We start from the raw sequence: 26,506 nt of genomic DNA on the forward strand, positions 1-26,506 counted from the left end.
TAACTGTGTTTTTCTTTTTACGTGTTACTAAAAATGTTGGGAAATAGCGTTGTCACAGTGATGTTTGCTTTAGTGATATTTGTTTGTTTATTTCATGTGTTGCAAACAAAGTTGAGAGTTACAGGTGATTAAATATGCTAACGTGTAGTTGTGTTAGCCTGTGTTTTTTTTTTTTTTTAGTGTTACTAGTAAGGTTGAGAGTTAGCGTAGTCACAGTAACATTTGTTTTAGTGGAATCAGGTTTTTTTTTGACGTGTTGTTAACAGAGTTTGAAATTACAGGTATTTCAGATGCGCTAATATAGCTAGCATGTAGTGTCAGATTGGGTTTATTTTACATGTTACTAATATGGCTAGGAGTTAGCATAGCCACAGTGACGTTAGTTTAAGTGGTAGCAGTCTGTTTTTTTCACGTATTTTCAAACAAGCAAAATACTCGTATTACAAACAAGGTTGGGAATTACTGGTACTTTAAAATTGTCAACACAGCTAACGTGTAGCATGCTACAAACAAGTTCTAGAGTTATTGCGAATGTAAATAAATTCTGACTTAAGGACTCATTTTCGACTTTTTTGTTTCGCTTATTTCGTCTTATATTTGACTAAAACTCAAAAATAAGCCATCCATTGACAGTGCACCCTACAGTGCAGAAAATATGCTAAATCATAGGATAAAAATGCATCAATTTAGAACTGCCTTTTATTAACTGCAACATCATCATCTTACAAAATCGTTTCACAAACCACCTTGGAAGACTCATATTTTCAAGAAAATGTGCCCTGATCAACCCGATAAATAATTCATTTATGAATTATTTGTTCAGTAGTGAACAAAGAAACTGCTGATGAGAACCAATCAGATGCACGAAATGATCCCAGATTGAGTCAAGTGGTGCTGGCAGTCAGACGCTTGGTTGAATGGACATTTGGAAGTGAGGAGGCACGCTGACGGAAGCCTTGATTTAAACCTGACAGACAAATGCATGTCTGTTTCTTAGTTTAGCCTGCTGACTAAGATGTTCAAGAAAATTTGAATAGAATTTGAAAACACCCATTGTAGTTCTTTAAGGGCAACATTTACATCTGAATGTTCTGCAATTTAAGTAAAAAACATGTACACTTTTTTAGCCAACAGACAAGAAAATAAAAAATAGCAGATTTAACTTTCTATTAGTGCTGAATAAAAAAAAAAAGGATTTAGTCTTACAATTAGTATTACAATTCTAATATGAAGCCAAAATTAAATTTATATTAGTTTTTTAGACCCACCCTGATAAAAATTGTGTTTTTGGTGGCATTTTTTCTTGTGATGGAAGACATATGTTAAAAAAATTAAACTTGAAATGTATTTATTCAAATTGTTGTGAATCAGGAGCAAAGAAAAAAAAAAGCAGTTTGAAAATGGGAGTATTTGTTCTGTTGTACTACAGTTGCATCATCACAATATGCATGTCTACCAGTAAGTATCAAAACCTACATTTTCAGTGGTATGAATTTTATCTTTATTGCAATTGTATGATGTGTGAAAGAAAAACATGCCAGCAGCAACTCAATATTACTGCTTTGCACTAAAGGAAAAGGCACTTAACCCTAATGACTCTAACTATGGCCACCGGTCACAGTCGGTATAAATCCCAGCCTGCCTAGCAACACTAAAAAACGCTGCATAGTTAAAGGCAAGGGCATGAGCAAGATTGTTGTTTGTGCATTGCAAATGGACTTAGGGCAATAAAGGGCCTCAAAATACCCTTATTGCTCAAAGTTTTATGTAACTGCGACAATTACTGTTCTCAGAGGCTCAAAGGGCAGCTTTGACTGCTTTATTTAGAACGGGTATAACTAAAGTAGCGTATTTATAAGTATTTAATAATGGGGATTAGTGGAATTGTCAGATGAGTAGCATTTCACCTCTTAATCCCAATCAGGTCTTTTTAAGGCTTATTATGCACACTTGAGCTCTTGATTTTAGACTCCATCATATGTTGCTCCCCTCATCCATCTAATGATTAATGTAGACAAAATCCTAATTAACGTGAAGTGTACGATTATCACCTGGTACAGGTAAAATACCAGTTGTGACCACCATATTCATTATTAAAATGGTAGTACATAACGCTTTGAAATTCCATCCTGTGTCATTTCAGGCCCCCACCCCCATTACCACCTCACTTTTCTGCTTGCAATCAAGATCATTCCTCTTGACTTGTCCCCATGCCTTTTATATTTAGCTGCTCCTCTGCCTGATTCTGCCATTAAAGCCTTAGTCACAACCTTGATATGGGGGGAGGGGGGTTGACCCATATGAGTGCTGCAGATTTTAGGGTTGTTCGGGTCCGTGGGGGGTTTTGTCCAGGAGTGACTGCATTGTGCAGTTACATTGAGGCTTGTACGGCCACCTCAAGGAAGTCATGAAAATGGAACGTAACATGGCTGTGCGTGTGGTACATGTATGGTGAAGTAGTGGTAAGGATATTAGAAGTTACACGTCTACAGGTGATGCATATAGGGACCTTACTGCAAACTTATTTCGTCAGTAAGGGACCAGTAAAATGGATAATTTGGATTTTATATGGTGCCAGTGCCAAACTTGTATTTTTGAAACCGTTCCGATGCCTAAATAATGATCAAACCGAGACAGAAGTGTCACAGGGTGACAGAGAGAACTTAAATGTGCCAAAGATTCTTGTTTATTTTCATCAGCATCTGTATTCACGCGCGCTGAAGTAAAGATGTTTGTCACCGCTCATCGCCATGACATCTGCCTTTTTATCAGAGCATCGTAGATGTCACTCTTGTCTATCAGGTCGCTGAATTTGACTCTTTTACAGCAAAGCTTTTGCCTCATCCTATACAAGCCCTGTCACACTTGCTGGAAAGATTGGCTAGAAGTCTACAGCAAAACTGAATAGTATTGATAGAAGTGATTGAAATGTCCAAAACAAAGCACCAAAATGTATGTTTTTGTACGATACTGATAGCACCTATAGACTGTACAAAACAATGGACAGCTCAACGCCTCTCGTCTTTTGTTCCAAATAGGAAGTACCCAATTGTTACAAGGACAAATCCCATAGGCTTCTATTGAGAAATAGACAGTTATTATTCAGTCATTTTAATTGTCAGAGTAACCTTTCTTGCTCTGATACATTTTTCTTTATATCTTTTTTCTAATCCTATTTTTTAATATATTTTTTACTTAATCACAAGTTATTCAAGTTATAAACTGACCAATCAGATGCCTCATTAAAAGCATGTGGTATCCGCTGTCCCCAGCTGCAAGATTTGATTGACATATTCTACAAAGCTGCTTCCAGTGGAAGGGGTGTGGGCTTTGAACTAGCTCACTCATGATTGGCGAGCTTAGTTCCTCTAAAATCGTGACTCAGACCAACTCAAACCAATCAATCTAATTGGGTTACAAAGTGGCGGGAGACAAACAGGAAGCCACGGTGATGGGCTTTGCCCTCATTTCGTGAGGGCCGGAGGTAAGGCATTTTCTATGAGTGACGTCAACACCTTGTTTTGTCCAGTAAAATAATACAGGTTAATGGATGCTGCCATACTTTCTGCATCTGTTGGTGTATGTAGTATTAGGCCTTGCAGCGGACTGGAGACTTGTTCAAGGTGAGCCCCACGGTCACAAACAGGCAGACAGTTGGTTCCACATGCAGCAGGTCTAATAAATCAGACAGAACCTAAGCACAGCTAAAAGTCAGAGTCAGTCCAGGCAAGGGTCAGGGCAGGCAGCAGACAATGAGAGATAAAGCAGGGTCAGAGACAGAGAATCAGGTCCAGATAGAAACACTCAGTAATGCAGGCAGCGTGGCACAAACAATACTTCGCACTGAGTGAAGCTCTGTGCAGTGCTTAAGTGTCCTGTGGGTGATTGGCAAATGAGACACAGCTGAGCCGCATCCAGCAACTGTGCGCTGGGGTTTCTGGGAGATGTAGTGTTATCGGTGCTCTGTAGATGTCTCCTCGCCGGAGACAGAGCAGGTTCCTATGCAAGCCCTACCACAATTGCTCAAAGGTTATATGATTGGCTAGAAGTGTACAGCAAAACAGAATAGAATTGATAGAAGTGATTGATACGTGTTTCAACTCAAAGTTGGAATGTAACGGCGCATGCGGAATGTAGACCGGTTGCCTAGCTTTATGTCATAGTAAGTTATTAAGTTTTATTTATATAGCACCATTGACAGACAAAAGTCACAAGGTGCTTCACAAGTTAAACGTATAAAAACAAATACTTCAAAAGGTAAAAACATAAAAGCTCACAAGCAAAGAAACATAAAAGACAAGAGCAAGTACCACACAAAACAATCATTACAAGCCCAAATAAAAACAAATTCCGTTTCAGTCATAGTAGCACGACTATAGCAAAACGGAATCTATCAACAATGGAGGTCATCCAGCAGCATTTTTTTTTCATGCTTGTTTTTGTACTTTGTTTAACCCTTGTCCTATCCTAGGTATGTTTACGTTGGGAGTGGGGTCATCTGGACCCCACAAGACAACTTTTTTTTTCTTTAATGATTTTTGATTTTCATTGGTGTCCGTGGGAGACATGACATCCTGTCCACCTTCATCTACACTTGTCATGGGATGGATAACATGTCAATGTAAGGCTTGGATCATCTGGACCTCGTGAGATAGCACAAAGGATATATGAAGCATTTAAGAGAGTTGGGGGGTGCAAAGAGAACTACAGTGAAACGTTGTGGTTCAGCACTTTCTATTGTCGTACTGACATTTCATCAATCAATAGGTTTCATCGTGTAATGACTCCGCCCTAACCGAACCTATCTATTTTTTTATGGAGCTACAGCAAACTGGGCCCCAAAATGGTACAGTTCGGTCCAGCTTAATGGGTCAACATTATAATGAAAACGGTCAAAATACTGGACTGTACTGCTCATAGGAAACAAGGCTTTAATGTCAGTATCAATACCATCTTGGCACCAGTACCCATACCTAGCTGCAAATGGCACATACACATAAAGTACCACATATATACAGTATATATATTGAGTATACTAATACTAAGAATAATTGCACCGTAAGTTTTATAATTTCATTATTTGTAGTGCAAAAATCTGTGGAGTTGCACATTGTATTTTCATGAGCGTTCCTCCTGCATCACATTTTCTTATTAATAATCCATCAGCATCATACAAAAAACAGGAATCTTGATATTCTTAGCTTTATATTGCTGGTGCAAACACTCAGCATGAGAGAGGACCACAAATATTTAAATCTGCCCACTGGTTGTGTTTAATATTTGAAGGCCGAGACTGATCCAGACTGCACAAAAAAATACATACAGAAAAAATGGAATAAATAAATATAAATCATCTCCAGTTCATTTTGATCCTAACTTAGTCTTAAGGGCATTTCTTTTTTACAAATAGTCCGACTCTGATGACATGGCTTCAACATCTCATCTGGTTATAAAACAAAACAAAGAGAAAATCTGTAACTGCGTGAAAATCTATGTTCAAAGCGATTCCCAACTTTAATACAAAATTTGTTCTTGAAAAACATGAAAGGAAAATAAGATAAAAAGAAAAGCACAGGAGGAATAAAGAGCTTTGCTTAAATGTTCTACTGCTGTGATGCCTGACTAGGTTTTGAATATTTCAGAGTATCACAGATTTGTGCGAGAGCTCTATTTGTGGATCGCAGAGTGACGTTGAGGCCGTGTGATTCAAATCCACCCTCCCAACTAAAGACAGGCTACAGAATCCCGACATGCCAAGCCAAATATGATCAAAATAAATCAAAGCCCTGTATGGGTTCTGGTGCTCCCGTTTCCTTAACCACATAGAAGAGCTGTCGTAAAAAAAAACAGCAAACGGTGATGGCTGGGGAACAGACTTTTCTCCTGCAAACCCATCCAAACACAGAGAATGTTTTTTACTGTAACACTGTGATTTGCATATTTACAGTCGATCCAGGGAGGGTGATGTCGGCTTAAAGTATCAGGCCTCAACATGCAGAGCACATACAGTTCATCTCTTTCGTCTCTTTTCTGCATCCTTCTCATCTATTCCATGTTTCTCTCGCACAAAAAAAGGAGAACAAATTCTTCTTTTGCTTCTTATTTGCTGCTGTTTTTCTTAGTTATGTATGTTTGTTTTCATAAAGCACAGAATACATTTGCTTCATGTTTTCCAGTTGGGAAGTTAAATCTAGCTTGTATGTTGGTAAATGTAAAAATAATGGCATTGCCGTTTGACAGCAAAACATTTCATGAATATAAAGCAGACAGTGTTCAAGACATATCTGCACAAATCTGCTGCTTTCTGCTTCAAATATGTAATACTACAAATGTTGATAGATTATTGGTACTTTTCTGTTATTAATAAAATACAATGATTACAAAAAAGACTTGAAAATAATTAATACAAATGTTTTGAAATGAATTAATCCGATTGAGTCATAACAACAAAATCATGGATGAGACCTAGAAAAATTGATGAAGTCCCTGGAATAAAGTTGATAATTTGACCAAAGGAACAACTAAGTTGTATTGTCCTAATGCTCTCACAGGTGGATTTGTGCCGTCTGCGAGTAAAAGATAGGTGAACCTGTATGCCAAAAATATCTAGGTCGTAGAACGTTGTCAGTCTGTTGAGCAGAAATGTTCATGTACATTTTTCTACGGGCATGCTGCGAGTGACAGGTCATAGCAAAAACTTAGACAACAAGTAAGGGGGAGGTAGGTGAGATACATGGTAGAATTTTTCATTTTATCAATGCCCCCATGGAGCAAATAGCCAATTAGCACTATCCACATGATAAGAGTGTGCTCCTGATTGTTTTTTATTAGGAATTTGGACAATCAGGGTAGTTTGTGTGTTCATCCTATACACACTTTAACATTGACTGCACACTTTGTGCTTGCAACAGCCACTAATAGTGAGTAAGGAGCCAGTACTCACACCTCACCAATGCCTAGACTGCGGCATAAGGGCGTTGTACGACAGCATCATCCATACGACATTAGTGCGTGTAGCTAACATTTTCCCCAAAGTGAGACGCCTGCGTTATATCTGCTTTACCCTTACTATACCCTTTTGTGTTGTTTAAGTGTTCAATCACTACAACCTGTTGCTCGCAGCATGCCAGTAGAAAATATTTGTATCAACATTTTGGTCTACAGGCTATCCAAGTGATCTACGACCTTGATACTTTCTACGGGGCACCTGCATGCTCCGTACAGGTTTGTTCCTTTTGTGCATGCCGGCAACCCCTATCCGCCCATAAGGACAGTTGTGACGAAGGCTTTACGAGGCAACCAACCAAACCAAATAACCAACCGGTTAGTAAACCAACTAACTAATCATACCAACCAAAACAAATAAAACCAACAAACTAACACATCAACCAACCAATAAAACCAAACAAATATAATCAAACCAACCAAATCAAATAACCAAACTAACTAACCAACCACACAAACAAGCCAATCAATATAATCAAAAACCAACCAAACTAAACCAAAATAACAGAACCAAATGAAACCACATGACAAAACCCACAAAGCTACACACCAAATAAACCAAACCAGCCCAACCAAGCCAAAAAAATCAACCAATAAGACAAAACCAAACAAAACCGAGTAGCCAACATGACCAAACCAACCACATAAAAAACAACAGAGTAACACATCAACCAGACCAAATCAAAAAACACTACATCAAAACCAAACCTACCAACCAATACAACAAAATAAAAACAACCAGCCAATGTAACTACACCAACCACATAAAAAACAACAAAGTAACACACCAACTAACCAACAAAACCAAACCAACCAACCAGACCAAACCAGACCAGACCAGACCAGACCAGACCAGACCAACCAATTAATACAACAAAACCAAACCAACCAGCCAATATAACCAAACCCAACCAACCAACCAGACCAAACCAAACCAACCAACCAGACCAAAGCAAGCCAAACCAACCATCCAAACCAAACCAACCAACCAGACCAAACCAAACCAAACCAAACCAGACCAGACCAACCAATTAATACAACAAAACCAAACCAACCAGCCAATATAACCAAACCAACCAGACCAAAGCAAACCAAACCAAACCAACTAACCAGACCTAACTAACCAACCAAACCAAACCAACCAACCAACCAATATAACAAAACCAAACTAAACAAGTCAAAGAAACCCAAATAACCAAACCAACCATCCAACCAACCGACTTCATAGGAAGTTATAAAACATTACACTGTTATTAAATTGAAGCCTTGTTAGATATGATTAACCATCAAGCCAAGAGTGCTACTTTACATACACACATGTGGATCATCTTCCTTTCTAGTTTTATAAAAGTGGCAAAAACATGTTTGTGAAGGTTTTTTGTGGCAATGATATTCTAAAGATCCAGAAATACAGAATTCAGCTTACAGCTTGATCTCCTTAAATGAACTATTAAAACAATTTTTGCGTTTATAATATACATTCAAACTTTATAAGGTAGAATACTGAACAATATGATGAGGAACAGTCACAACTTGCATTCAGGAAATCTTTATGTCATAACAACAAAACCATTTAAATCTCAAAATATTAGTATAAAATATTATTTAAGATCAATGATTTATTTGAATTATTTTCCATCTAAAGGCGTGAGCAGAGCAGCTTCCTTCACTCATTTTAGCATGAAAGCTAAAATCCATCTGATAACAACCACTGTGTCCCCAAAGTTACTCAACCCATTTGAGTTCTAATCCAGAACTGATCGTCTTTTTAGATAATCTTCTTCTTTATGCACAATGTGTTCTTTATTATTCATATGAAAATCACCTAAAAGTACCTGTTATTAAGGTGTAACACCTACAATGTGCTGTCAGTTTTTCATTGAGTTGAATGAATGGGTTTATTCAGCAACATGGGAACATACATGAGGACTACACTTATCAACAGCTATTTTCAAGGATTAAAACCAACATGGATGAGCCTGATATCACAACCATTCTACTTTCTTTTAGATAATGAAAAAAAGATGGAATGGAAACAGCCTTTTTATAGAAAATGAAATGTCCATAACACGTGTTTTCAATGAAGAACTTACCTTTAGCTTTTTGACGTTGACACAAGGGTCATTGGAGAAACTTTCTGTGTCTGCGATCTGAATCTCTGCTTTCTCCAGCTCATTGGTTAGATCATTCCTGACCTAAAGGGAAAAGAGAGAAAGTTTAATATGAATGAATACTTAATATTAATGATATTAAAACTAAAACCAGCTGTTATTTTAGTGGATGTGCTGTCATAAATGTAAGTAGAGGCAAAAAAATGAAACTAAGAAGTGAAGAAATTCTTGAAAACCTAAATATATACCCTAGGGCTGCCACGATTAGTTGACTAATCAACAACTACTCGGCTATTAAAGTAGTTGACAACTAATTTATAGTCAATTTGTCGTTACTTTACATTAGTGTGAATGCTTACTTAGCATTCACACGACAGTGATTCTCCTGCTTTTTTCCTGCCCCTGTTTTTCGGACCATCAAAACTCAATCACACTTTCAGCCATTTCAGCAATCTAAGTATTAAAACGTTCAGCTTGTCCGGGACATTAGTGCTTGTACTTTTGGTAACGTAAACTTTATAGTTTTGAATGAAAAAGTCTTCAAATTTCAAAATTTTATGTAGATTAGCAACAACCCTTTAAATATATTTATATAGTATATATATATATATATATATATATAGTAATATATAGTATATATATTACTATATATAGTAATTTTCAAAACATTTGGAGTTTAGCTAATATTTTAGCAAAATTGCAATGTTTTTAGCTCATTTGTTATCCACTGAGGTTTTTTAGGCTAATTTAGTGTTTAGCTTCTAATTTATTAACAGGCTAACATTTTAGAGCAATTTAGTTTACGGAGGAATTGTAGGCTGTTTTGGAGTTTAGCTAGTATTTAGGCCACAAGCTAGCTTTTTTGGCTAATTCTACTAAAATTTCTTGAGCTAATTTGGAGTTTAGCTCACATTTAAGCAACACACAATATATTATGCAAACTTGGCATGTATTAGGAATTTTTAAGCAATTTTACTTCACATTTTTCAGAAATTTAGATCAACTTCAGTGCTCTTTCATAGTTAAATGAAAAAAAGCTTCAGCATCTTTAGCAAGTACTTTCAGTAAAAAAGCATTCACTGGCATTATCACAGGTAATGACAACCTTTGTATTTTAATCTTGTTTTAATACTGAAAACTAATAAAGGACAGACGCAGCAGGATTCATTAAAAGTTTAATAAACTATCATCTTAATCGTCTTTATTTTTAGTTAGTTAAAAGCTAACGATGGTTAAAATGTGTGTTTTACATCTGCTTTGTGCATGACCCGATTAGTCGACTAATCAGAAATAATAATCGGTGATTAGTCGACTATTAAAATTATCGTTGGTGGCAGCCCAAACATATACACACATAAACAATACAGGTACGTAGCAAATAATCTGAGTGGTTCACAATTACATTTAAAGATATTGTTATTTTAACCATTCTTAGAAAAGCTTGTATTCATTATTTTTAATAGTATTTGTCAATGATTACACATATATTGACTCAAAATTGGATTATTTTTTAATTTTTTTTTTTTGCCAGTGGGCAGCTCCCCCCAATCCCCCCTGTAGCTCCGCCCCTGGTTTTACAAATTTGGGTAGATTCTTGAAGGTTTTTGCTTGAAAAAGTCTGAAATACAGATGACCAAAAAACGACACTCAGAAAAAGTCAGTAAACATTTTAAGCAGAACAGTATTTTACTTTACCCTTAACCGTACCTATAGGAATGCAAAACAGTAAGAAAAGCAAATTGAATTTGGGAATAGATTGTTTTAGTGAACATGTCATCCTCTCCATTTTATTCAAAATGGATTTGAATCCGCGCTGTGACACCGTGCATGTGTTTTTCCCTGAAAAGACAACAACAAATGTACGCTTTTGCGTTATCTTCGTTGCTTATCTCGGCCGGTTGATGTATCCACATCAGTAGAACGTCTGCCTTGATGTATTGATTCAGTGGGATGGTGAGTAATGTGATCAGAGGAGGAGGAGAATGGAGCAGATGCCCCTCCGGGATGCCAAGCCCAAGGTGATTTATCATCTCTGATTCTTTCTAGTCCCTCACAAACACACGTACAGCCCTGCAACGCCTCCTCTGCACACACAGTCGCATTTTGACTTCTGATAGCAGAAAACCACTTGTGTATCCAGGAGTTAAACTAGAATGTGGGCTTTAGGATTACATTACAGGAGCTATGTCTGTGCACAAATGACTGAAATGAAATGACTCACATTTTCACCAATGAATTGATATAATTGGAATCTGTAGATGTTCCAAAAAGTAAAAAGCGATGATCTAAGAAGTTGAAGTTATTTTTGATATTAAGGTAAGCCAGTTTTCTTAAACCGCCTAAATTGATTTATATTGGTAAATAGTCACAGCTGATGTTTCCAATGAGAATTCAATGTATCCATATTCTAAACCAACTTATTCTTGATCAGGGTTAAAGGTCACATCCATTCATTTGGTTCTTGCAGCATGCAACGCTTTCACAGTTTTTTATTGGGAATTTCCAGTTGTGTTATAAAAGTTGGTTTAGAAATATCTTACTCTGTTAATCCTTTGATGTATTTTCAAAGCGTTTCCAGTGGTCTTTTAAATGTGATTATGCCGTTATATGGCTAAAATCAAAACACCTGCATGGTTTTCTAGGACAGAGTGTCTAAAAAAGGTTCAGTAGTCCATTAAAAAGCAACCCCCCCTTCCCCCCGTTGCTGAGAGCTAAGTGCAGGAAGATTGTGGCCTTGCTCTTAGTACTCGTAATCTAACGCAGTACTGTTACCAGTATCCTAACCTAGTACCAGTACCTTAACATAGTACCAGTATCTTAATCTGGTACTCTAAGGCTAACCACCAATACCCTTATCCTGTACGCTAATGCTGTACCGGTACTCTAACCCTAACCTAGTACCAGTATGCTAATCCTGTACCGGTACTCTAACCCTAACCTAGTACCAGTATGCTAATCCTGTATCGGTACTCTAACCCTAACCTAGTACCAGTATGCTAATCCTGTATCGGTACTCTAACCCTAACCTAGTATCAGTATGCTAATCCTGTACCGGTACTCTAACCCTAACCTAGTATCAGTATGCTAATCCTGTACCGGTACTCTAACCCTAACCTAGTACCAGTACGCTAATGCTGTACCGGTACTCTAACCCTAACCTAGTACCAGTACGCTAATGCTGTACCGGTACTCTAACCCTAACCTAGTACCAATACGCTAATCCTGTACCGGTACTCTAACCCTAACCTAGTACCGGTACCCTAATCCTGTACCGGTACCCTCATTGGAAAAATCCAATTTCATTTTTCTTATACCACTTGGGATGGGGGGCCTGAGGCTCTGCTCCCTGGGGGGCTGGCATGGAGTGTGCACCGAACTTGCCCTTTTTGAGGGCTAGGTTCCCCCTTCTGTTTTCCTAACCTAGTACACAAATCCAGTACCGATAGTCTAACCCTAACCTAGTACCAGTACCCTAACCCAAACCCGGTACTGGTTCCACGTCCGTTACTGCGTCTGGTTCTGTATCCAGTACCACGTCCCGAGGGTTTAGCACCCGTGATTTAATAGGAACAGCTAGCACGTCAAAAAACGACGAGTTGGGGAAACTCAATACGTTGAAGAGTCACATGGAGGGATCCCCAACCATCCATGTATGACGACTTGGTAGTCAGAATTTGTAGGCCCTATATATTTACTGCGTCACAAATACTCTTTTTTTTTCAAAAAATGTTTTTCTGCTCCTAATTCACACCAATTTAAATAAAGAAATACTCAGAAATTCAACTTTTAGCTTAAATTTTTAATGTATGTCATCTATCATCATAAAAATACCACAAATACATGTTAAAAACGCATCAGAGTGAGTCTTTAAAAATATTTGCTTCTATTTGGAAATGTACTCAGTCTGTTGCAGTGTTTCTTAGATTTCCTTTGGCCACATCCCACCGCTAATATCAGTATCACAACCCCCACCAGGAGCGCAGGACTTGGGGCATGCTCAGACATCAGAGTGTTCTTAAATCTGCGTGCCAGGCACAGTTGGCAGGGACAACATAAAGCGGCAACTGATGAAGGTTCAGTTTGTCTGCCCTATACTTGTCTCCAGATCTTAGCCTACTCTTCCATAAATGCATCTTGCTTCAGCTTGTTTCAATATGGGCTGGTGGTTTTTTCAATGAGGAGAACACATCAACAACAGAAACATCCGCTAAGGTTGATATTTTAGACTAATAGTGCATTTTGTGGTACCAGCACCAAATTTGGCATGTATGTACTTTAGTTTTTAGGATAAACATTTATTGATCACTATAAAACTAAATTTTAAAACTTTAAAAACTGAACTATTTAACATTACTATGAATAATAAAAACGCAGGAATATTATTCCAGAATAAATAAACCTAAACCTTAAATAATTTCCAATATTTTCTCTCTATAAAAATATATTTTGTCAAAATTAGATAAGATAAAAATAAGCGCAAGATAACACAACTGCAGAGACATCCGTGCATTGCAGCCTAAGCTCCTGCAGAAATTTACCAGTGTGATCATTCTTTTCCCTCATGTCTCCAGATCTCCGTTATCATAACTGCCTCCTCCCTGGAGGGAGTTCTAAATCACTCCCAACATCCCTCACTCCTGTACAAACATTTCCTCAAATGTTGTACTCACTGAGATGAAAGGACAGAGAGGCCAGAGTGAATCAATACAACCAAGTTTTTGCTCTTGAGGAACACTTGGCTTGGTGATCTAGACAAGGTAAAATGTCGTGTTGTGTTGTTTTGAGTGCTCATTTAATGGGCTCAGCTGCAAACCAAGCTAAAAACAAAGACAGAGGCGGCAGCTGGCAACCCGAGTGATCCTTTATTTTTATTTTTTAGGAGGCCTTGGAAAAGTAAGCATATAGATGGAATTGAATTTATTGGCAAAATCTATGAGAAAACAAAAGTAATTTATCTGTTTAAACGTTGACCTGTCGAAAGAGATGAGACGTGAGATGATGCTGAGGAGTGCAGTGAGGGAATGAGAGAGATGGAGGGAAAAGATTGATTGATAGGTGGTAAGAGAGGAAGAAGCTTTCCTAGAGACTTTGGAATTCCCCAGTTTTCAATGTAGTACGCAATCCTGTGGAATCCTGCTTAAAACCTCTCTCCGATCAACTTTTCATCTATTTTAAAAGCATTCTTTTAAAATACAATTGTCCTTTTTAACCAAAATCAAAAACCTGTAGTTTTCTAAGACATAGTTTCTGCAGAGCGGAAGTAGTTTAATAGAAATTTGCTTGAGTTGTTGCCCACTCAGGGTATTTTCTACATCACTTTTACAATCTTTTTTCAAACTGCATCTTTGTTTGCTCCTGATTCAAAATGATTTCAATAAAGAAATACTCAGAAATCCAATTTTAGGCTTAATTTTCTTTATATTTGTCTCTGTAATCAGAAAAAATGCCAAAAGAACATGCCAAAAACACAATTTACACCAGAGTGACTCTTTAGGATACAAAATGTTGGAGTCAATTACTCAACACATTGTGGAAAAACTCATTAGAAGGACGTGTGTTTCTGAAATAAAAAAAAATGTCTGGGAGTATCATTTTGTGACAGTAACTTAAAATTGAAAGTAATCTTATTTACCACATTTCTTCTAGTATTGGCCGGTCTCTAACAGACACTGGTCTAATAAAGGCCGGGTTCAACAGTTGTTCTTTTCTTTAGACGCTGGTCTCTAAAGCCTCATTTCCACTGGTCCGTCCCGTACAGGATGGGACGGACCAGGTAATTCTGGTGAGAGTTTACACTCAGTTAAGCCTCACTCCCACTAAGCGGTTTGTTTTTAAGGCGCATGTGTGGTACAGACCGCTAGCGTGTCGTTGCGTTGATGTAGTGCGACCACTAGAAAAGCAACAACAGTGGAGGTCCTTGTCTTTTTATTGCTTTACTTTTTGTACATCGTCTCTAACAGGAATTTAATGTTGCTTGGAGGAAGATTGCTAAGAAGAATACCACCGTAAAAATAGCTATCTTAGCGCTATATTGACATTTTCTAATTTTGTCATCACTTTCTGCCAATCAACAGGTGGCAACAGGGGTTCTTCTGGAAATGTCCCGTTCTGTTTTTCTATGGACCTTAAACGCATGGGGACAGCCAAGAGGTACAGGTCAAAACAATTTGATGGATCCATTTAACAACAAAAACGCTCAAAATACCGGATTGAACCGGACTACTCAGTGGAAACGAGGCTTAATACTGGCCGGGGTCCTTTCATGCCTCGTTTCCACTAAGAGGTCCAGACCAAACTGGACCGGGCCAGTCAGGACTTTTTTAGCATTTCCATTACAAATGGACCCGTTAAGCAGCACCGACTGGTACCATTTCTGGTCCCCCGTTTGTCGTAGGTCCATAGAAAAACGGAATGGACCCATTAGGGCGGAGCTTCTGTCGTAAAATGATGTAACCCAATGATTGGGGGGGAACGGTTTTACAAAAACATCAAGCGTCTGACCAATGCTTTTCATGACTCAAGATCCAAACCGAAAGTTTGGTCCTTTTTTTGGCTGTATTCTTCTTCGCCCCCAGTAATCTTCTTGCAAAGAATAACCCCGGGCTCACACCGCTAGCGTTACAGCTCCGATGCGAGCGGAGCAGGTTTTACGCAACTTTAAAAGGAAATCCCATTGCAGGCATTCTTGTCCTGCGTCTGCGGTCGGGCCTCTGCGTCGCTGCAAATCCATTTCGTTTGGTTCAAATTTCGGCAGACGATGCAGCTGAACCACAGCAAATAAAGGGGGGATTAGCGTGAACGTCTGTGAGTTTGAAGTTTTGCTGAGTCATTATACTTGTCAGAATGACCCTTCCTGCTCTGATACCTTTTTCCTAACATTTTTTTGCTAATTCTAATTTTCATGTCACCATATATTTTCTTCATCTCAAGTTATTTAAGTTATAAACTGACCAATAAGATGCCTCAGTTAAAGCTTGTGGTGCCTGCTGGCCCAGCCTCAAACGTTTGATTGGTAGATTCTCCTGAAGAAGAAGGGGCGTGGCCTTCGAACAAGCTCACTCATGATTAGCAGCAGTAGTTGCCCTGGAAACGTGACTCAGAACGACTCGGACCAATCAGTGTTGTTTGGCTTCATGGTGGCGCCCGAAATGTAGAAAAAGGGTGACTGAGTTAAAGCATTTTCTATGGGTGACGTCACTGGCGCTATGTCCATTTATGTATACGTCAATGGATCTTTGAGTTGTGTACTCCAATCGTCGATTGAAACCAATAACTAAATAGAAGGCTCTCTTCTCAACCAATCATAATCATATTTGTGCTTTTAAAGTCATGGCTGTCTCCTCACTCCAGTCCAGATGGTAAGCCGGCCCTCATAGGCTCTGTTCTCCAACAGAAACAACCCTTTGGCACGATTCAGCCTATGTGTGTCTAGGCTCTTGGGTTTATTCATTTATGGTCCGAGCTTATCCCACGCATGCAAGATGTCACTGGTCCAGAGCCTACCCGCTAAAGATTTATGGACTCATTTGCTACATCTTTCCTGTATCACAAATAAATCATTACGTCCTAAAATTTCTCCTTATTGAAGTGTAATTAAACCCTAGCGTGTGGAGGGATCCGTCCTAATCCTGCTCTCAGTCGGGTCTGTCATCCGACTGACTTATGATTGCTGCTCTGCTCCTGGGTGATCCCTGCTTGTCTGGCAGTTTTAATAATGTTGATTGCTGTGTGTATTTTTGTGCGAACAGCAATACTCACAAACATTCCCCCCTTCTCTCTAATTTGCAACTACCTAAATGAAACCGCTATTGCGCCTTAAATAAAGAGGTTATAAACTGGCTATGTGAGTTTCAGTGGCGCTTTCTAAACACAGAATTGGCCAGTTGGCTTTAGCAGTTCCATTTCCTGAGGAGACCATGCTGTAAGTGTGTGATGTGCTGGTCATTATGTAATACTAGTCTGTCTCCCTGAAAAGGAGAATGAAATCACTACAGTGTTCTGATAGGATCCGATGCTGTAAATGCAGAACAGGGTTAGTTTGTTGGATTTTTCTGACCAAACATGAATAAATGAACTCCAGACACCATGCTTTGATCTTGATAGGACAATAGATTGAATGATGAAGCGAGGAATCGGTGTTGGTATTTTGTAATTTAGGAATAGAGGCCGATCTTGCAGCAGGTTGATTGAATCGGTTCGTCAGTCTGTTCTACCACCCTAAGACCCTCTGTGCTCTTGGTAAGAATGCGATAACGGGATTTGGTCTTCCTGAGATGTGCAGTAAGACTCAACTTTCTAACCTACAGATGCTGAGCAGATCATCAGCAGTATATCAAGTCGGTCAAGGCTTGAAAACAGGAAAACAAGGGTTTATTTCATAAAATACATACGTTTGTTGAGTTACTGCAAACTAGGATTAACTAGTGATGAACGGGTTCACTCTAGACTTGGCTTGACATATTTTTTTAATCCTTCTTTGTCTTGACTAATATTTTGTTAGAAATTCTAGGTACAAACATTGACTGTATAACAAAAGACAGGAACCACTCCCCTCTCGTGCTCTAAAAAGGAAGTACCTGCTGGTTACAGGAAGGCCAATAAACTTCCATTAAAAAACAGTAATTTTTTTCTCAGACTTTTATTTTGTGAGAATAACCATTCTTGCTCTGATACATTCTTCTTAACATGTTCTTTCTAATCCTTTTTTTTCTTTATTGCCAGTTATTCAAGTTATAAACTTACCAATCAGACACCTTAGTAAATGTGTTCCCTGCCCGCACCACCTCTAACGTTTGATTGACGGATTCCTCCAAGCTGCTTTCAGTGGGAGGGGTTTGGATTTCGAAAAAGCTGAAACAAGCTCTCTCATGATTGGCTACAGTAAATCCAATAAAAACGTGACTCAGACCGACCACTAATAGCTATCGACGGGTTGCAATATGGTGGTAGACGTATCAGGAAGAGACGGCGAAGGCCGGATTTCACGAGGGCTGAAGGTAAGGCATTTCCTATGGGTGACGTCAACACTTGTTTTGTCCAGTTCTTATATAAACGGACTATGGATACAAAGTAAGTCATAGTCTGCATTTACTCATGCCACACTTTGGACATAACTAATGCCTTAGTCATATAGCCCTGTATAGGGGTTGACCTGTACAGTTGCTGTCAGTTTATGGGGTGACCAAATTCATAGAGGGTCGTAGAGAGGAGCAGCTGCATCTTAAAAGGAACGCACATGTGTCTTGAGGCTCGTGTGGTCACCTTAAGGGTCATCATGATGGTACAAGAAAAACGTACCATTGTCATGCGTGTAGTAAGTGTATCATGAAGTATTTGCAAGTTGCACACACTTAAGACATCAAGATGATGCCGTCATACAATGTCCTTGCACAACGCTAGCCATTACTAAGGTGCAAGTATTGACCCTGGACACACCTGTGTTTCTCCTACTTCACCCCTACGTACCCTTACATGTTATTAAGTGTTTACTACAACCTGTCACCTGAGGCATACCCATAGAAAACATGTGCATGAACATTTTCACTCTAACCAAGTGGCCTATGACCTTATAACTTTTTCAAGGCCACCTGTGTGTCCTGCACAGGTTTATCCATTTTTCACTCGTAGACAGCCCGAATGCCCCTATAAGACCAGTTGCGACCAAGTCATTAACCTAATATTTACTGTAGTAAACAGTAAGAAACACAAAGTTTTTGAAATGGTTACTAAAAGCCAACAGTATTGAATTTAGCTTTGAATCAAGCTGCTGGACATTTTTCATGAGGAATTGGTGTGTTAAGGCTTGAACCCACTCTACAAGTCCCAGTTGTGATGGTTTGAGACCTCTTACTTGAAACCAGTGGCACCTAGTAACAATAGCTTAGAGTTTTACTGTCTCAGAAAAGTGAGTTTGTTTATTTTTATTTTACTCAGTATTTTAGTTGGCTGTCTGTTGAGTATCTTAGTGTAAGGGAAATACTTCTTTGAGTACAGCAACTGCTGTTGATTACCAAAGGTAAAAAAGACCATGATTTTAAATCCAAGTCTCCACAAAATGTAATAAAGAATAAATATTTCGAGTTATTTCTGAGCCTCTTGTTCTTTAAAAAAGAGCAGAAAGACTGAAAGACCTATTAAATATTGCAGCAATTAGAGAACTGCTAAAGTGCAGAATGGAGATGTGGTGGCCAGAATGCTCGCTACTAAAAGACTAATGAGGCTAATTAAGGGCAGAACAACAATACAATAGTTTGAAAAAAATGAAAAGGGAGATAGGGGGGAGGGGGCTAAATCAGAAAGTACTGTTAAATATAAACATTAAACACGAATTAGATGCCAAATCTAAACCCAAAGCTTTTCTTGAAGGAAGAGTTTGTTTTGGCTGTAAAGGAAACATGTCTACATTCCCAAAAGACTGTTGAAGCAACTTGGTTGAAACATCTCGAAAAAGAACATTTTATGACCCAACTTCAAGACAATGTCACCTCGACACATGAAAATATTTGTCAACATATTTCCAAAGGACACTTCTAAAGCTACGTTCACATCGCTCACTGCAACTTGAAATATTTCTGTTTTGTTTATTTTCTGATCCTGAAGAAAGTTTTATTTTGAAAGACTTCTGGATTCTGTTCACAACATCTGTCTGGGTCACATGACTTAAAGCAGCTACCTGCATGGCTAACTTGATCGCTAAGCTAGTTGCTCACAGCTGAATACAAAAACCAAACAATAAAATGTCTTAAAAAGTTTTTTGGGGTGAAAAGATCCAATGAGGAAACCTAAGAAAAACCTTTGTGTACAAAGAACAATAACAATGCTGTTTACAGACAAAACCGTGAGTTTTCAATGACGTACGGTATTATCGACACAGTTCTCACAGTGCCCGACTCTTGACTGTTTCACGCAGATTATAAAGATGGAGACACGTTGGATTCAAGTTTTTAATATATTTAGAAAATACTAGTTTTACAATGTTTGCATCATTTTTTTACTTTTTTTAATCTATCCCACCTTAAAAGTCAAACGTAGCTAAAGCTAGCGCCCGGTTGTTAGCCTCCACTTTGATGTTAAAGGGAAAATCTTCATCACTAAGTTCAAACGAGCTTCAAACATTTAACGGAGAATGAAGATTCAATCAAATAAAGTTGCTGATTTGTGGAAGCTTGTAAAAGGGACATTTGAGAATTTTCTTACAGCAAGTCTGAATTAGCATCCGTTCAGAAACTTTAGCACAAAAAATGTTCCTTTGTGTTGAAAAAAACCCAATGAATGAGGATTTATGTAAAGACAACACATGATGAATCATTTAGCCTGGAAGATAATCGGAGCCTGGAATGAGTGTTAAAATGAGGGAAAAAAAACATGGAATTTTCTCAAATCAGAAACGACTTCTACAAACCAACAACTTTGTTTTATTGAATCTTTATCATCTGGATAAAAAGTATCCACTGATATTTTTAGACTTTTTTTTCCCAAACAAAATTTCTTGTAGTAGCATTTTATTTTGAAGATAGATTTTCATGAGCTGGAAGCTTAAAAATACCAACTCCTGTCCCGTTTGGACCGCTCCGTAAAAATATCGTCCAATTTAAACCGGTCCGTGGCCTGAAAAAGGTTGGGGACCACTGCCCTAGAAGAATAAATGAATAATTGTGGTTTATGCCCGACCCATATTTTATGACATCAGGCCTTTATATATCAGAATAGAGGAGTGAAAGAAAACGCATGAAGCGAGATCCACAAGATTGGCACTGCTTCAACATTTTGCACCGAACCTCACATACAGACAGATTTCCACAATGGCTGCATCAACTGCTTAGGAGTCCACAAAGCAAGACTGATCTGTCTGTGTGTCTGTGTGTAAATTCAGGGTTTGTAGTGATAGAGATAAAATTTGCTTCACAGGTTAAGTTAGGGTAAGTCAAGTGTTTTTTCATTACTGTCTTTTATCATCTGTAACAAGGAGGTAATCTGTATTTACTTCGTCCTGCAAATGTATAAACTAAATAGACTTTCTGGGATGTGTAATAAAAAAAGAAAATGTGTCAGCAAACCCTCTCTTTGACTATATTTCTATATTTTGTAGCCAAACAGTTACAAGCCAAATTTCTTTGTTGCATTTTTGTTGATTTGGAGAAACACACTCAAACCACACGTTATTTGTGACAGGAAACAGAACTGACCTCTGAGAACCTCTGAACGTCCTGTGTGAGGGTCCCCACACGGGTCCAGTTGTGGTAGTTGAGAAACTTGACCACGGCCGGGTTCACAGCGTTGTCCGATGGAACAGTCCGGAAGAAGTTAGGGTACTTTTTCTTGTCAGCCAGAACTGGGGTTGTTGCTGCAAACGACAGCTGAAATGAAAAAGTTGGAAACGATTGTTAGTATAAACAGTTTTTAGCAAAGAAAACCGTTTAAATGATAAATGGTGTATTCTTATATATCTCTTCAGTACCGTCATAGACGGCCCAAAGTGGCTGTCACAGTCCCATTCACCCATTCACACACATTGACAAACAATGTCCAGCGAACATTTCAATGTGGGCCCCATATGGTTTACCTATGGGGTGAATTGGTGAGCACCAGGTGGGTCTATCCATGGGTTCCATGGTGGCCCCATCTGTGTTTGCCACCTCAGCTCAATCAAGACAATCTCCACAGGTGCTCCACAAGGCTCTGTGATTTCCCCACTTCTCTTTACTCTCTTCACAAATGACTGCAGAAGCTCAACCCCGGGAATCACATATATAAAATACACTGTCATCATGGACACCACCCAAAAAGACGTGTTTTTTTTTCTCTTCTTGGTGTAAAAATAACTGTCTGGACTTGAATGTGTCGAAAACCAAAGAGATGACCCTCTGTTTGTCTGTTAATGATGAAACAATTGAACAAGTCAAATACCTTGGTACTATAACTGATCAAAACCTCGCATTTCAGGTTAACAGTGAACACTTTTTTGCAAAATGTCAACAACGCCTCTTTTTTTCTCCGTAAACTCCATTCCATCCATCCATCCTGATAACCTTTTACAAAGCTTCATTGAATCCATCCTTTCATGGTTCACTCAGTCTTGGTGATCGCAAAACAATTAACAGAATTGTTAAAATAAGCAGTAAAATTGTAGGCCAAGAACAGGAGTCACTCATGACAATTTACAATAAAAGAGCTAAACGTAAAGGTTCACTGATCGCCACAGACGCCACACACATTCTTCTCACCCACTACAGCTTGTTGCCCTCAGGTCGCAGATTCAGATCACTGCCTTTCAAGACAAAGAGAGCTATATCCAGTTATGTACCAACTTCAGTTCGACGGCTAAACAGCTAAAGTCAGTGCCATCCTAAGCTTTTAATTATTATTTCATTCACTTTTTAACCTGGTCACTTCAACAGGTTCAAAATTATGGAGTCTGCATCTTAAAAGGGTATGTGTTTTGTATTTATGTTATTGTTTTTTTGTAGTATTCGATTTTACTGATTTATATGATTTTATGGATTTTACTGATGATTGTCTGACTCTGTCTTGTATTCCCACCAGCAAAGGAAGTTCCTTCCGGAAAAATAAAGTAACGGACTTTGAAAAGCATTTCTGTTCTTCACATGTCAGCACTTTGAAACAAACATTCTGAGCTCCTCTCATATGCACACTTCAACCATGGAATGTGCTGTACTTTGAATTTGCTCCATTGAGCTCAAAAGTTCAATAGTTCACATCTCTAAATCAGTTCTTGTTTGTAATAAGTGAGTGTGTACCAAACTTTAGAAAAAACAAATCTCCTAATACAAGTGTTTTTTAAAAGCTCGTGAATTAAAAATCAAGTTACAAATCCCATCTGATTGCAAAAATAGCTGCCTGGAAATATTGTACTAAGTTGATATTTAGCATTTAGCAAAGCATTTAAAAACTCCTGAACGATTGTGGTTGTTGGATCAAATTAAGAAAACATTTCCACTTTACAGCTGCCACTTTATGTTTTGCTCAGTAAAACACGTTGCAGAAATGACACTGCTTTTCACACATTCAGCTAAATTAGGAGTAAATTTACAAGGATTTTCCAACCTTCAAAATGTAGTGTGAGTGAGACATCTCACTGACAGAATTATGTCTTCAAATTGTCTAATTAAGGCCATTTTGTTTTACAAAAACTATTTAGCAAGACAGATAAAAGCCCATAAAAACTCCCTTTCAATGTCTGTATGTAAGCTGGCACAAGACATTTTGATTTATTTAGGATTTTATCAGGATTTATTTATCGAGGGATATCAATCAGTGTGGTTAATTACATTTTTTTTTCTTTTGATCTATGATAAACATCAAAACAAGAATATTTTACCTTTGACTGAAACCACAAGGTTCACAAGAAAAGAAAAATAAACCCCTTAGAAATTGGGCTTATAAAAAGTTAACAAAAGGTTGTGGAAACATTGGAGTTGGCTTCGTAGGCTTCTGTAGGCATCATATGCGTCATAGGCTTTTGTAGAATTCATAGGCTTACTGTATTTAAGCTGCATAGGCTTTCATAGGATTTTTTTGTGCTTGTAAAGGTTTTATATGCCTTTATAGCATTTTATAGGCTACATAGACTTTCTAAATGATTTTACAAGCTGTTATAGGCTTTTAGAGGCTTTCGTAGGCTTCATAGGCTTTCATACGCTTCATAGACTTACATAGGCTTCATAGGTTTATATAGGTTTTTATAGACTTTCATAGGCTTGTATAGGCGTTATAGGCTTCTTAGGCTTTGTAGGCTTCATAGACTTACATAGGCTTTTATAGGCTTCATAGGTTTTTATAGGTTTCATAGGTTTATATAGGCTTCTTAGGCTTTTATAGACTTTCATAGACTTTCATGGGCTTATATAGGCTTCTCAGGCTTTTATAGACTTTCATAGACTTTCATGGGCTTATATAGGCTTCTCAGGCTTTTATAGGCTTTTGAAGGCTTCATAGACTGACATAGGCTTTTATAGGCTTCATATGTTTTAATAGGTTTCATAGGCTTATATAGGCTTCTTAGGCTTTTATAGGCTTTTATAGGTTTCATAGACTTCATAGGTTTTTATAGACTTCATAGGCTTATATAGGCTTCTTAGGCTTTTATAGACTTTAATAGGCTTCTATAGACTTACATAGGCTTTTATAGGCTTCTATAGACTTACATAGGCTTTTATAGGCTTTATAGACTTACATAGGCTTTTATAGTCTTCATAGGCTTCATAGGCTTTTAAAGGCTCCACAGGTTTTCATGGGCTTTTATAGGCTTACATGGGCTTCATAGGTTTACATAGGCTTCATAGGTTTTTATAGGCTTCACAGATTTTCATAGGCTTTTATAGGGTTCATAGGTTTACATAGGCTTGTATAGGCTTTTTAGGCTTTTATGTTTTTCATAGGCTTCATAGGTTTTTAATAGGTTTCATAGGCTTTATAAGCTTACATACGTTTCATAGATAACATTTAAAGATGAGGTGTTGCAAATCATTAAATATAATGGTGACAAAGATAGTTAATAGATTTGTTAAACTTTAAAGCAGTTTATCAATTTGGCATTTGTAGACAATAGTCTCATTTTAGATATTAGTAAGTCCTACTAGGTATGTTGATAAATCTCATTTGGCTTAGTGTGCTAATAAATGTCTTACTAACACCCGCTCTCCTTGGTTTGTTTACATTATAAGAGGGGTCATCTGGACCCCACAAGACAGTGCGCTGAACTTTTTTTTAATAATTGATTTTTGAGTTTCACTAATGTCCATGACAGACCCATAAAATCCTGTCCACCTTTGTCCACATTTGTCATGGAAGGAATCACACATCAATATGTGGTTGGAGTCATCTGGACCCCAAAGAGAGCGGAAGGGTAAAACTTGTTAAAGAATTTTATTATTATGTGTTACCATTTCATAGGCTTTTATAGGTTTCATAGGCTCCATGGGCTACCTAGGTTTTCTTAGGCTAGTTCAACAGAGTAGTATCCGGGCCTTGGCACAGAGAAGTTGCAGTTCCTTTCTAATCAGAAGTAGCAGGTTGTGGAAGGTGTTCATAATTATATGAACCATCAAGAGAGATGGTGAAATGGTTAAAGGACAGATGTTTCCGGCTTAGCCTCTACAAAGATGTTGATAAATAGTTTGTAGTCAAAATTGCTCCAGCTAAAGGTCAGTGCACCAATTCAGGCATTCTTGGCATCTTGTCCATCTGGGTGATTGCTGTTGATTTTACTGAGAAACGGCTTCAGATGGTCGTGAAAACGTCTTGGTTGTGACTGATGTTTTTCCCATAAAGGATCACACGAGTTTTTCAGTTCAGTCATACAACTTTTAAGAAAACATACTCATGTTAAAAGAGTAAAAAGACTGAATCCAATTTTCCAAAGGGATGTGCACAAGGTGTGCTAAAAAGTTGTGACCATTGAAACCAGACCATACAAATCTTTCCTCGACATCAAGTTTTCCTGCCAGCAGCAGTTAAAAACAGGCTTCTCTACAGCTTCCTCTCTGACCTCGCTGCAAGGTTGCAGAGGGCTTCTCTAATACCACAGAGGATCTGCTGCCCCTCTGAGCTGTAATGTTTTCTGAAGACTTGAGGTGAATCACAGACACTGTGTGGATGGTGATGTAGTTAAAAAATGTGCACACAAGGGATGTAGCGGTTCAATTAATTTCATAATTTGTGGTTGACGATACAATTGGTAGTCAAAATTGGTTCATTTTGAACGATCTGATTCATGGTCAAAGACAATAGTCAATATTAGGCTTGCACGATACATCGCAAATTTATCGCCATCACAATATCAGCCTGTACAATGTATGTATTGAAAAATATTTGCAATAAATAAATGTTTACACATGTAAAAAGAATCATATGGCAACTTGACGTATTTAACAAATAGAATAGAGCCCTTTTCACATTTGACCAATCGGAGGACCTCACCTATGTTAGACATCCTATGTAGACGTGGGTCATTTTGAGTATAACTTAAGTTCTGTTGAATTTATTTAAATAAAACGGATGCATTGAAATGGAGCTTATGTTGTTTTGCTACATGTTCATGTATCGCAAGTCATATCGTCATAGCAATATTGATGACTAATATCGCACATCGCAAGCTTTCTAATATCGTGCAGCCCTAGTCAGTATTGTGATCAAGCAAAGTTTGCTGCTCAAAAGCAGAAAAAGTCAGATACCTATTTGAATTCTTTTAGGTTAACCGTTTTGCCAAGAATGATTGTTGTTCCTGTGTTCATTTTTGTGCTCAGGCAGAGCAGGAAATTATTGTCAAATGTTTATAACAAATATGCACTCTTTGTCTTTTTGTTTGTGTTTTCTGTGTTCTAGTTGCCTGGTTTTTGCACTGGAGCAGTTTTTTATTGGAAAGCTGCCGT

General features: G+C 38.0%; 1 protein-coding gene across 1 annotated transcript in view; it reads right to left on the reverse strand.

Annotated features, from left to right (window-relative positions):
- The window catches only part of gabbr2 (gamma-aminobutyric acid (GABA) B receptor, 2), a 199,458-nt gene that overhangs the window by 81,598 nt on the left and 91,354 nt on the right, over window positions 1-26,506 (reverse strand). Inside the window, exons 3-4 of the mRNA XM_024297033.1 lie at window positions 21,302-21,472; window positions 9,099-9,200 (exon numbers count right to left, since the gene is read on the reverse strand). Of these exons, the coding sequence (XP_024152801.1) occupies window positions 9,099-9,200; window positions 21,302-21,472 (273 nt within the window). The remainder of the gene's footprint in view (window positions 1-9,098; window positions 9,201-21,301; window positions 21,473-26,506) is intronic.

The sequence above is a fragment of the Oryzias melastigma genome, linkage group LG11 (assembly GCF_002922805.2).
Source record: "Oryzias melastigma strain HK-1 linkage group LG11, ASM292280v2, whole genome shotgun sequence".
Classification (NCBI taxonomy): Eukaryota; Metazoa; Chordata; class Actinopteri; order Beloniformes; family Adrianichthyidae; genus Oryzias; species Oryzias melastigma.